At 43.4% G+C, this 13,087-nt stretch overlaps 1 protein-coding gene and 1 non-coding gene across 2 annotated transcripts; one reads left to right on the top strand and one right to left on the bottom strand.

Annotated features, from left to right (window-relative positions):
• The first annotated feature begins 2,169 nt into the window (after positions 1-2,169).
• On the top strand, positions 2,170-2,241 carry Trnap-ugg (transfer RNA proline (anticodon UGG)). The gene has a single exon. It is a non-coding gene; the product is annotated as a tRNA-Pro (tRNA).
• Positions 2,242-8,325: 6,084 nt separating this feature from the next.
• LOC143180149 (uncharacterized) lies at positions 8,326-10,467 on the bottom strand. Its single transcript, XM_076379681.1, has 9 exons — positions 10,088-10,467; positions 9,210-9,978; positions 9,082-9,093; positions 8,971-9,003; positions 8,866-8,911; positions 8,735-8,816; positions 8,501-8,687; positions 8,414-8,444; positions 8,326-8,382 (listed from the first exon to the last, which is right to left on the bottom strand). The coding sequence occupies exons 1-9, from the start codon at positions 10,347-10,349 to the stop codon at positions 8,326-8,328; spliced, it is 1,479 nt and encodes a 492-aa protein (XP_076235796.1). The 5' UTR covers positions 10,350-10,467.
• Positions 10,468-13,087: the final 2,620 nt, after the last annotated feature.

Here is a 13,087-nt window from a genome sequence, read left to right as displayed (position 1 = left end):
GCCCCGCCCGATCTTGCCGATAGACTTCGGGTTAAATAAGGATTAGCGCAATGACTCGGCGAGATTTAAGGACAGGCGGTCGATCGTCGAGAGCACGGTCAATCGAGGCGTCGTTTCTTCGTCAGAGACCCAGCCAATCGCGGACCAATCGGTTTTCCTCTGAGCGATCCTGGAATTGCCGTGAAAAAGTCCGACCCCCAGTTTGGGAACATCGGTAGATCGGTATCTGAACCTGTTAAAGTGACGTTAAAAGGTGAACTTCGTCACGCACATCTCGAGGATCCCTTGCTGGAAACATTGCCGACTTCTACACACTCGACAGGTTTCAGAGATTCAAAGAAATGCACGCGAGCAACTCGATGGTTATGGCGAATCCATATTTAACCCATATTTCAAAGCTCTTATCACGGAGAAGATTAATATTCGAAGTTTGAGGAAATCTTCCATTTCGAAGCTTCTCTGTTAACAATAGCCTATGGATGAACTAAATTCTTAGTCACGAAACGTTACGACAGACATCGACGAATCGCTGGAAGTGAGGGAAGAATATCGACAACGTCATTCAAGCTTTATCATCGAAACCGAAGTTCGTTTTGGCATGTCCAGTTTCTCAAATCGCCTTGAGTCTTTTTTGCTGAAATCGAGGTGTGGAGTCTGTAGATTAGATTTGACCTCGCTCTGGCTGTACAATCACAGAAGAGCTACAAATCTTTCTACCCTCCTAGCCAGCTGAGCTTCCACCCCACGAAACTGCGTAACTGGTCCAAAAGGGTGGCATCGTGTCCTCGTACTGGATGATCGTGGCGACGAGACACAATGAGTGGTTTTTTGCCACCTCGAATGACACGATGAGCAATTCTTATTGCAAGGGGAGCTCGAAATTAAGTGGCTATTTCATGGTGCTAATTATGATAAATACGACAAATCCTCGGCCTTACAATCCTTTGTCGATCTAAGCGCGATTTTATTTCTGGATTCATAAGTACACCTCTCTTTGATTCGATAAGGTTCTAAACGGTGGCCTAGTTTTTTAAGAAATTGAAACGCTCCACGGAAATGTTCGATTCACTTATCCATTTACATAACTGCGAAATACCGCGATCATGGTGATCGCAGCAGAGTCAGAGGTCAACCATAGCTGGTCGCGCTCTGTGATCGAGTTATCTGGTTTCATATCGCGGAACATAGAACGTATCTTATTACAAAGCTGGCGATTTTCCTTTGGTCGCGTGGAGAATTTCAACGGAAATTGTCGGCTGTGCCATTGAGAGTAGTTTTATTTTAAAAAATGCAGGATATATCTCACACGATACCACATATTATATTTTGAAATAGTTCTATCACAGTTTGTACTTTTCTCAGAAAATTTGCTATTTTTTTTTAGATTTTCATAGCCGTAATCCTTTAAGCTACTTTAAAATTACAAATGCTCCTGGGATACTCCAGGACGAATGTTTTCTTTCGCATCGTCTACGAGACCCGGGAAATTGCTCAGTGGATGCAAGAGTTCCAGGAACAACTTTTTCCCCTATATAATTCCGAGGGTGTTTCGCGAGAATGGCGACTGTACTGCAGAAATAAATTTCTCTAACGAATCACACAGATCAGACTAATTTCTTTATGACGGTCACGTTCAAGAAGGCTGATAATTTAATTAAGATTATATCAGGAAGTTAATTTCGACGGGCGAGATAAGCCCGTGAATATTTTTACTGGAAAGGTCGTTACACGAGACTCTCGTTAGCGAGTGTTTAAGAATATCTTGGCCGTGCCAAGGTGAAGGCATTCTTCTGCCTTTTAAATGTGTGTGTAAATACTTTCACCCACGACCACGTTCCTTGCGTGTCTCTTTGTATACGAATGAAACTATTAATCGAGTATAATAATGACTAAAGCAATCTCTTTCAATGAATGCAACAGGTTGCTGCTACGAATCTTTATCGGTAATTGAAAAATAATTCATAACTTTGTGTAATTTCGTGTAAGATTCGATAAAATGTCTATGAAGGGTATAAATTTAACTCTAGTGTATACGTATAATGTTTAGGAAATTTATATTTTATAGTATCGAATGAAGTTCAAACAAAAATAGGAAATATAAGAATAATTATGAAAAAGTGTGTTACGATCCACGACGACACTCAGTATTAAGCCTCACTTTTCACAAGCGGCTCAGTGGTCTAGGGGTATGATTCTCGCTTTGGGTGCGAGAGGTCCCGGGTTCAAATCCCGGCTGAGCCCAATTTTTTTCTTCCAACAAACAATTCCATTTCACGTGAAAAAATACAGCTTGCACCCTGCAAATGCAAAATAATTTGTTATATTTAAAACAATAATATTTTACTTTTACAAAAACACTTACAACCAGATACATATATTTTTTTATTCGTGTATTAAATTTCTATTTAATGTTTATATGTTACCATTAATGAAGCGTCTGTTCAAAATAAAAAAATTTTAAATCGGTATTATTTGCCACGTGTATTTTCCTGCACTTCACTTTTATACCACTCGTGTGAAAAACGTAGTTGCGAATGAAACAGCGAAAGAGGAAATTCCAACAGACGGTGCATTTATTACGCATAAAAATCCAGCCTGTCGAACATTTGCGAATATCAATCCTGTTGAAGTTTCTACGTATCATCGTGTTCCTATACCCACGCTCTCGTTGTGCCCAGCTTCGAACGTCAAGCTCGTAAATCAATCTACGTTGCAGATGCGGCAGATGCTCATTTGCATCCCCGCGTTTTACTAATGCCACGACTGAACAGAATATAATGCCTTGTTTCTTACAACTTCTAAGTGTTTATTTTAGGCATGGTGGAAGCTGGTCTACCGAAACCATCGACATTAACACAATATTCGTATTTATTAGATTACATTCCTACAGTCATAATTAATCTTATTCTGTTGCTGTCAGCGCCTTGCATATTTCATTGCGCACACGTTCCATAATTAAAATGCATTGCTCGAAATAACTCAGAGGCCAAAATTTAGAAAAATGTGATGTCTGAAATAAAGTGTTCCTATTTAACGCAATCATATTTTTGTGAGTACTTTAATTCAAGGTGGAATGCTGAATACTAGAATTATCAACGAATATCTATTTCTATGAGAACTATCAAAATTTCAGATTTTAAAAAAATACGTAATTCTAAAAAATAATGTTCACTTTCGACTTCTTTCAAAAACGTTTCATTCTTTAATATAGGTAAAGTGGTTTTTTAATAAATGATTGCACCGTTCACTTTGATTGCTTTGATAAGTCTAGCGTTAAAAGAATATCGGATGCGGTCTTTTGAATAGATAATACTCTTATATAATTATTTCGAGTAGCGTATTTCGAATCGTTTAAGTTCCCAGTAAAGTGGAACGTATTCACGCACAACAAGCGTGTAATAAGCAAAACTAGCCGAGGTGTATCGATTTCATGCGCGGAAAAGTAGGTGAAATTGTAACGTTGAATCTAACCTGACATTATTACAGCCGGCTTCCTTCTTCCTTCGATTATTAACCCTTCGAGGCACCCGTTCAAGCATTCGATCGTCACGGTTCGCCAGGTTTTCGGTTAAACCGAATCGATGGACCCTCGGGGCAATTTCCTGAAAGTTGGCGAGCTAGAATTAGATGGGCGCACTATGGACGCAGATGCGTGGGACACGCGTGTTTCACGGTGAAATAGGAAAATCAAACAGCATGCAGGTAATACGTTGTACAGGGGACAGGCACCTGCCACGCGTAACGATCCTCTAATGACTAGTCGAAACTCGGTCTTTATTGTTTCTTACGAAAACCGACGAAAATTCAGTCATCTTACAGAGGTAACAGCCGCTGGTTCTAATTACGGAACAGAGGAACCTGTTCCTTTAATTGTAAGTATGGAAAGTTTCTTCACGGCTGGAACCTTTCTCTTATTCCACAGTTAATTAACTTCTCTATATAGGTCCTCGATAGAGCTCGATGGCAGATGAAAACCGAGTGTATTCAGGTTCTCAAAAATACTTACAAAGAATTCCTATTCATTAAAACATGAAACTAAGCTCCTGTATTATAGAAAATCTACTTTAAAAAATTCAAAAATTCGAATTTCAAATTCAAAATTAAATATACATATTTAATAGAAGCATAAGTTAGTTTCATAAATCATAGTTACTTTCGTAACTCTGGTAGATTCATAAATCATTACAAATGTTTCCTGCTAAGAGCTGCAAAGAACTCTTCCATAAATTAATCTCCATCGATGACAAGTTCCCTTGCTCACAATGACCACTGAAACGCCAACACACGTCGCCCAGTGAATTCCTTCGGCGATCGTGTGTATTCCTTTTAAATCGAATTCAGGTAAAAGGTGGCCGTGTTTGTGGGCAGTACAGAGGAATTACTCCCACGTCATTGGTCGAGCACAGTGCGCGTAGCACCGGTGACTAAATGAAATCGGCAATGCACACGATCGCGTTCTTTGCACAATGCAAGCCGCTTCACAATGAAAAAGCTGCGCCGTGGATGTTTCCTAAAAGTAGTCGAAGGTTTTGTGCGCCGTCATTGGGAGGCGGCAGGCGTCGAGGTTCCAAAGGAATGACAAAATGGAACAAGCGCGCGCACACGATACCAAATGACCCGTAATAATTCGTCCTTTATAGAGGACGACATTATTTAGCGGAATACCAATGGGAAGACGTCAATTCCCATTCTGATAACAAATATTACAGTGTAGAGTATTAAAGCCGAGTTTTTGATTGAGCTCGCCGTGAATTATAAAATTCCACTACATTCCATGTTACGACGACTGTAATATTTCCGAGAGAAAACTCCAATTTCGCTTAATTCGCAAACTAATTCCAAACTTTGAACCAGTAGCGTTGATAATACAAACTCATAAAATTTCATACTTTCGTAGCGCATTTTGCATCTCATAACCGAGTACGATAGCTGACTGCATCTATCATAATAAAAAGAGACAAGCTAGAGAGATATTATACGGAGTTAGTAATGGACCGAGAAGTAAGTCCGAACAGGATCAAAGATGACCCAAAAGTAAATATTTTAATCGTGACCCGGTTTCCCTGCTACAAGAATCGTAAGAGAGAAATTCGCGTATGCAAGTTAAAGCTACCTCTCGAACTCGCAAAATGGCGCAATATCCGAATCTCCATGTTCTCTATAAAGGGAATGGAGGCGAATAAAAATTTGATTCGGTTCGAATCGACTGAAATCTGCGACGTAACTCTAAATAAGTCCACCTTGAAAGGCGCATCTTTTACAGCGCAGAGAAATTCGTTACAGCACTCGTGCACGTCGCGCGGCAGAAAGGATCCCCGTGGCTGACTGGAAACCGCGCCTCGCCATTGTCCCTCTTCTCGGGCAAACACGTGAAAACGGTTTCAACTTTCGAGTGCCCGCACCGTGTCCCTTCGCTCTCTGTCGTCTTGTCACAGTGTCCCCCTTCGACAGCCACGAGAGGCCGAAGCGGCAGCCCCCGCCGTTCACCGAGAACCTCGAGTGCTGTCGCGCTGACTCTTTTCAGCTTTGATCGAGCGCCTCTTCAGTGCGCATAAGATCAAATGAATTAGCGCGCCGGAACCGGAAAGCTCGATTCTCCCTCTCTCTCTCCTCGTCCATTCCCCTTCCTTCTCGTTCTGCCTTCCCACTAGCTGGCGTCGTCTCCCTCCGCTCCATTGCAATCCGCGCCCTTTCCTTCGCTTGCTTCCAGGCGCGAGAACCGTTGCGGTTTCCTCCCTCCCCCTGATCCTGAGACTTTTGTGGGACCACAGTTTTTCTGGAGTGTCGCGAGTCGCTTCGTACTCATTAATGCCACTCGACAGACCCTCCCGACGAAGCCACGAACAGCTCCACTTTTCGAAAGGGAGTAGGAAACAGTTAAACCTCAAACTCGTGTGAAATTGTCGTGGAGTTTGCCGAAGCGCTTGATCGGTCATCAAACGGACAAATGCTCTCCGCTCGAAGGAACGGAGCGGACTGATCGAAACCATCGCGTCATCCCATAGCAAAGAGACGCGTCAGAGCTCCATTCGTTATTTGAATTCCATTGTGTACTATTGAATTACGTTCAGTCAACTTCGAGTTGGGCCAAAGTTATCGTTTGTACATCCATCGGTCCGCTTCGTCGGCCACCGCCACCCCCGCCAGCTGAATCTAATTAAAGCAATGAAACGATTCAATATCACCAGTTCCGATTCAACTGTACAAATTTATTCGAATCGATCGCGAACAACACTGCTCATCGTTACCACAGGGCTAATGGTAATCGCCGTATCGCCACGTAATTACAATTCCAATAGCAATTACGCCGACATAATTGCAGATATGGTTCCATTGCCATAACTGGTCTATCGCGACCGAAACAATTAAACTATCAGCCACGCGACGCCAATTCACCGAGCATGGCGCGAATCGAGGCTCCCCAGATTCGACCGAATCCATGTCGTCGACCCTGGGCCAGGAAAACCGTGAGAGCACGCGTGTCTAATAACATTAGCATACCCTTGACGAGTTACGTGGAGACAGCTGAGACAGCGGCCAGTTTAATTCGCTTTATCCAAAGTTCCAGTGACACAGAGTTGAAACGTGGCTAATTATCTGTCTGCTCCTCGTTAGCCGAGATCCCGACATATATACGTGAAAGCAACTTTGTCCCTCAAATGGCTGAAATGTTAACAGATTTGTAAAGGAGCCAGTTCCACGCATCTGCATATCGTTCGTATTACCAGGGATCGGATTGAATTCGAGGCGTGACGAGGATGAGCACGCGAGGGCCCGGAAAATTGAATTGCAGCTCGTCCAGCGGCGACGATGCAGTTCCAGAATCATTTAGGTCGATACAGAATTTGCGGGGCGAGCAATCGGATGGTGCGACTGTCGGACCGGAAACGCGGTTTTCGCCGATCGGAAGGAGCAATGATTGGACTGTGAGCCGCTTTCAGAGGAACCTTCAAACGATACTTCTCATTCTGTTTGCGAGAATCTTCGTGGATATTATTTTCAGACTCCATAACTGGGATCATATTTGAAAGTCAAATTTCAGCAAGGGAGCAGATTTTCGCGTGTCACGTGGGCAATGTATTATGTAAGTCAATTGCCCCTCGAGAAAATTGTATTTCGGAGGAAAGAAAGGGCTGGGAAATTCCCAGCACGCTGAACTGATAATGCAGTTAGAGCGACGTCGCGACGCCCTCTTTCGCGTAACACGTTTCGTGAGAGGCGAGGCAACACTCTTCATGCCTCGAGACCTTCGGTAACCCCGAGGTAAGATATACCGAGACATCGTGCAAGGTTTGCTTTCGAAGCAATTTCGAAAGTTTCCATGGTGCCCAGCATTCAAGGACCAAGCACTCGAAATTTGTCTGGCCCTGACAAAGCCTCACAGTGAGTGACAACGATACTTTAAGGCGTATTCGATCGGGCCCTCGACGCTCGAAATTCCAGCAAATCCACTCTGGAGTACCGTGCACGTTAAAGGACCGCGAAATTCGCAGTAACTCGCCACTGTAGTGCCACTAAACGTCCTTTAAAGTCGTGAACAGGGCGATCGTCAAAAGTGCCGACCGCCCCTTCCGTTCAACGTCTCTCGGGGAAGAAAGAGGGAAGGAAGCGAAAGAAAGCGAGGCCGCGCGCGAGGGTGACAATTTTTTGATTCGGACTTTTCCTAGACCTGGTCATTCATCGAGCTCACCTCCTCGCTCCTCGGGCGAATGAATGAAACCAGCGAGACGGACTTGGGAGTCTAGGAACCGACGTGAATGGGCCCGACAACTTCGGGGACCGAAAAAAAGGCAGCCGGTTTTCACGTTGGCTCGCCCGCTGCGAGAACGAAGGCGACACAAGTGTCCTATTGTCGATCGACGAGGATACGAGAGTGCCTCCGGGCATTGTCGCCTCGCTCCTTAACACCATTAACTACGTTTTACCTTAAATTTAACCCAAAGTGGGGGCCTCTTGACAAATTTCCAGGATTTACGGCATCACGGCCGATTTCTCGGCAACAATGACTCCACTGCTCTGACCACGTTTCGAGATCCTCTCCAGCCTCTCTTGTCGTTGTCCCTCGTTCTCTTGTCATCTCGTTGATTCTGTTTTTTTTTCCTCTCTTTCTAGCTTTGAGCAACTTTAATCGGTTTCATTCGTCTTGGCAAATTGTTTCTTTCGAAACGGTACAATGAAATGGTCCGTGCGAGTTAATCCTATTGCAGCCCTTTGAGTACTCTTCAATCCAATTGTGTCTTTACTTCGTTGGAAAAGTTCACCAATTTTGGGAAAAATATGATAAATTTTTTACGAGTGTCTGTGTAACTGCATTCAGATAATACTTCAATAAACTAAATTGTTCTGCAGGATTAAACGATGACCCTTTGTACTCGTGACATTCTAAAAAAAATGAATCTATTGGTTACTGTACAAGGTTCAATTTGTGGAATTCGACTTTTGTGCTTATGATCGACGTATACGAATTTGTTTGATTTCCTAAAATCCACAATTCGTTCACCGATCTCGTGACATTTCGCTCGTATTTATAGGATGTCTCGTTTCGAGGAAGAGGATATTTTCCCGTGGAGATTTGCGACCAATAAATTTTATCGATACATGCCGACGTAGATAAAAACGACGTCGCTTTTTGCCGAGGACCCCAATATAAATAATCCAGCCAGTGTAATGTATAAAATTTATATTAGCTTCGGCAATATTCACAGGAGTGGTGATATTTGTACGAATCAATAACTCAGTTCTATCAATACTACATGTACGAATGGACGATTGTTACGAAGCATCGAAAATATAGGTGTAATACTGTCGGACAGTATCTATGAAACATGCATGCATTTATAAATTTTCCAAAATTAATTAATAAACTTGCACACTATAAAAGTGTGTCGAAAGAATCGCTACCGAAATTACTCTACGTGAAGATCAATCATTCAAAGTGTATTTGGAATCTTTCATGCACTGTTCGATAACCTAATAGGCAAATTAACTTTTTTGGAGAGGTATCTAAAACGCAATAAATGGAGTGTTAAATATATTTAAAGGAATCATTTTATTCTCCTTAAAGATATATTAAAAATATACAGTGTATTCCATCTTTTCAAGAATCGTACAAAAATATATTTACAAAATATACAAAAATATGTACAGTCCTACTATTCAAACATCAAACGAAATGAAAGAACAGAAAATTGATATTTATTGTTCCCTACGAATTGACGATTCTGTCAACTGTGTGCTTAGTACATCCAATGGATCTGAACACGGGGCCACCGATTGTGTCTTGAATCGTGTTCTGATAAACGGACGACCCGTCGAACCGCCTCTTTCTCTCGTCCGTTTCCACCCGCACTTCGCTCATGGTTCTTTTCAAGCCCCTCGACAAATTGTGCGCATCCCTCTCGTAACCAGAACGATCGGGCATTGGACTCACTCTCGGAAGATTTAATTTCTCCTCGGTGTCCTGATGAAATTGCGAGTTGTCTGCCAGGGGCAACGAGATCGATCGCTCGAAACGATCCGCAACGAGATTCGAGGATTCCTCGTGGCTGACTCTGTCGACAGCCTTATCAGCAGCCTCTATCTTCTCATTTTTCAGCGACTTCCGAGACTCATCCTCCTGCTCACATTTTCGGTTCGACGAGTCGTCCAAGCAGCCCTCTTTCTTCTTGCCGCACGTCCTCAGACAACAGCACTTCTGACTCTGTCCAGAAGGCAAATCCTCCTTCTTGTATTTCACCCTGCGATTCTGGAACCAGATCTTCACTTGCTTTTCAGACAGCCTCAAGTTCGTCGCGATCTCGATCCGCCTGAGCCGCGACAGATACATGTTCGACGCGAACTCTCGTTCTAGCTCCAATAGTTGGGTGCTGGTGAACGCGGTTCTAATCCTCTTAGAACTGTTACTCATGGAATTCGGAGACTTTGGCGGTGGAGTTGGAGTACTATTTCGTGATGGTGATTCACTTGGCGCAGAAATGTCTAAAAAAGAAAAACCAATATTAGCGCATAATTGTCTATGAAACTAAATAGAGTAATTTCTTAGATTCACTTAGCCGCAGTTACCAATTAAGTAACAGCAGATATTTACCTGAAAGTCTGCTCGTGGAGGTGTTCAAAGGCGACGGAGGACTCTGTCCAGGGACAGGTAAGCTTCCTAAAGCTGGCGGGCTAATTGGCACAGGAACAGGCATGGTCGGCGGCCTGGGTACAGGCCTGATTGGCTGATAGCCCAATCCCAAATTGAAGAAGTTGAACATGTAGCTGGGCACCTGATTCCCATAATAGGGCAACGGGTACACGGGTGGTGAATTGTTGCCAATGAGCGAGTCCACCAGGAAACTTCGCGACATACTGTCAGAGTATTTACTCTCACGATTAGTCTATGTTTATGGGTCTCCAGGTAAAATTAGCACTAGTTTCCATGCACTATATAATTCAGTAGCCACTGTAAGTCCTTCATGCACACGATTCCATCCAAGATTCACTAGTTTCAATTTCACCTTCTCTTCTGAGTATTTTTTATTCGTATCGCGATTCCTCTTCACGAGACTTGAAGAGGTTGCAAGCGGTCCATTCGAAAAGCAAATACGATATAGACTCCCGAGGTGTTCACGGCACGATGGTACACCGTGTTCTGCATCCTGAAGGACCACCGCACAGGCATATATACAGGGTGCTAACTCCACCCAGGGGTTGGTATTCTTCGGGGCCCCTTTTGTACGGGGCCCCGCCCTTTTTCAAGGGTGCCCCCTTTCAATTCACCCCAACGTGACGGGGACCAAACGGCTCGCCTCCCCTGGGATCGACATTGAGTAGGGCATTTTCTCGCAACGCTAATTCGACGGGTGGCTAATATGTCCGGAAACTTTATACTACATCGTACCCATCTTTCCACTATTATTGCCCTGTAGGACCAACCCCACCGACGTCTCATTATTTCCCGACGCATTCGTTCCTCGCGATGATTTTGAAGTATGACTTTAAATTGGCAGAAATGATCTTCCGATCCGGTGGATGCTGCAGCGCAAACGTCCAGGGGATGTTGTGAGTACTATTCTATGTTTACTTGTCAAGTCCTTCGTTCCTGCAAATAGATGCAGCGAATACATTATCGGTTTGAACTTCGGTTTTTGAGTCGTTTGCATGTTTTCGTGGATAAAGTTTCTCGCATTTTCTGTTCTGATGAATAATTATTACTATTGAATAATTACTCTGTGTAGAGTGTGATAATACAAGCTGACTGAAAATAATACATGTAACGAGCGTTAAAGATTTGTCAGTAGATTCTAGCTATTTATCTTCATTCTTCTAGTTTTCAAACCGCCATCTTCATTCCCAAGTATTTTTGCAATGTTACTGTCTTGTAGAACGTGAGACAAATTCGATTAATTTTTATTCCCCTGATGACGGTCTGAATTCCCAAGCTGCAATCTCCAGGTGGTCGGAGACAAAAGAGAAAGACGTTTTATCCGACCATTTTTCTTCGAACTAGCCGTGGAGCGTAGTACGCGTTTTTGTCGTCGACGATTATCGCTTAGATTCTTGTGGAACGTGCTGAAGAATCTGTGCGGGCAATCAAGATAAGCTGGCACGGAGAAAGTGGCTGGAGATGTAGGTATTCACCGCGGTTAAGAAAGTGTCATTAGAAGTCCTTAAAGACTTGAAATTAGACGGATTTGGAGAAGTGTTTTATACCGGGACATTTAAATGTAGATTCAGAGGAAAACTGTTCAGCTCTCAGATTACCTCAAAGTTCTGTGGATGATCTTAAATGAATTTTAATTTATTGAAGTCATAAAGCCTCTATAATACCATGTAAATACCTCTCGAATTACATATTCGTATACTATAAGTATTTATTGTTTCTTCCAGGGAAGTGCTTATACAAAGTGTTAACTTCCGCTGCCCTTTCAAGCTAAAGGGCTCAACTTTACAATAAACATTCTATCGCCAAAGAGAATCAATTTCACTCTCAACTTCAAGACCCGTGGTCTTGACTTCAACGTCGTCGGCGTTTCCATAAAACGCATTGAAGTCGTTTGAATAGTAATTTCGTTTCCCTCCGCAGTGATATTCAGCAACTCAGGAGATCCAAATCAAATTCCGACTCTACCTGAGGCGCAGCGTCTTTTTTCTTCGCTTTCCATCGGACAATTTGCATCCCCAAGCAACGTTTCCCTCCTCTGAGTGGGTGTATCTTCCTAACGAAATTCAGAGGCGCGAGAAATCAACGCAACGTTCGTAGATTTTACAAGGAAAAAACATGAACAGAGAAGCCACAATAATTCTCGTTCTTTATGCTCGAATATTCCCCTAATTAAACCTGGTTTTATTTAACGTTACGAGTACCATCATTGAATTATTCCGATACACTCCTTCGCTCGTAATCCCCAACGCTCATAATCAGTGTTAAGCGTTTAAATATTTGCCACCAATCAGTAAGGCTTATTTAACGAAGTTCAAAGCGTGTTTAACCAACGTTATGACATCAGTGGACGAATTGCGTAATTTCGCGTATCCCTGTATCCACCAAGAATTTTAACAATCTCGGGGATGGTGAGCATGCGCGATCTCCTGAACACATAGGCAGCCCTGGAAACGGGGACGAGCGTTCAGTTACCAGTATCGGTGGAGACACGGACTCCCTAACTCAAACAATTCCTTGATTACATAGTTCCCGAAACTCCGGTCGCCGATATTACATTTTTCCCCGAACGACATAGTTGTCGAGACTGCAACGACGAGCCGAAAATTATTAGTGCATCCGAATCCCATAGGTAAATTGGACTCGATACTTCTAATCGGCCGTTAATTAAGCCTGAGGGCCAGGCCACCAAAGGAAACAGTGGTGTTCCGATAATGAAACGGTTTGCCCCGATGACCAGTGCCCAACCGAAAATGCGGTTACGTGCGCGCACTGTGCAACCCTGCAGCGAGGCCGCGGTCTAATTTCTTCATTACTAGCTGGGGTTTTATCGAGCGTGTCGTACGGTGCGCCCACGCTGCTCACGAACCGGAAAATTAATATTTAACGCGGAGCGTCCTTTCAGTCGATCGGGGTATCGTCGCTGTTCACCGTTTCCACTTC

The sequence above is a fragment of the Calliopsis andreniformis genome, chromosome 6 (genome assembly GCF_051401765.1).
Source record: "Calliopsis andreniformis isolate RMS-2024a chromosome 6, iyCalAndr_principal, whole genome shotgun sequence".
In the NCBI taxonomy this organism is placed as follows: Eukaryota; Metazoa; Arthropoda; class Insecta; order Hymenoptera; family Andrenidae; genus Calliopsis; species Calliopsis andreniformis.
This window is presented reverse-complemented; position numbering and strand designations above follow the sequence as displayed.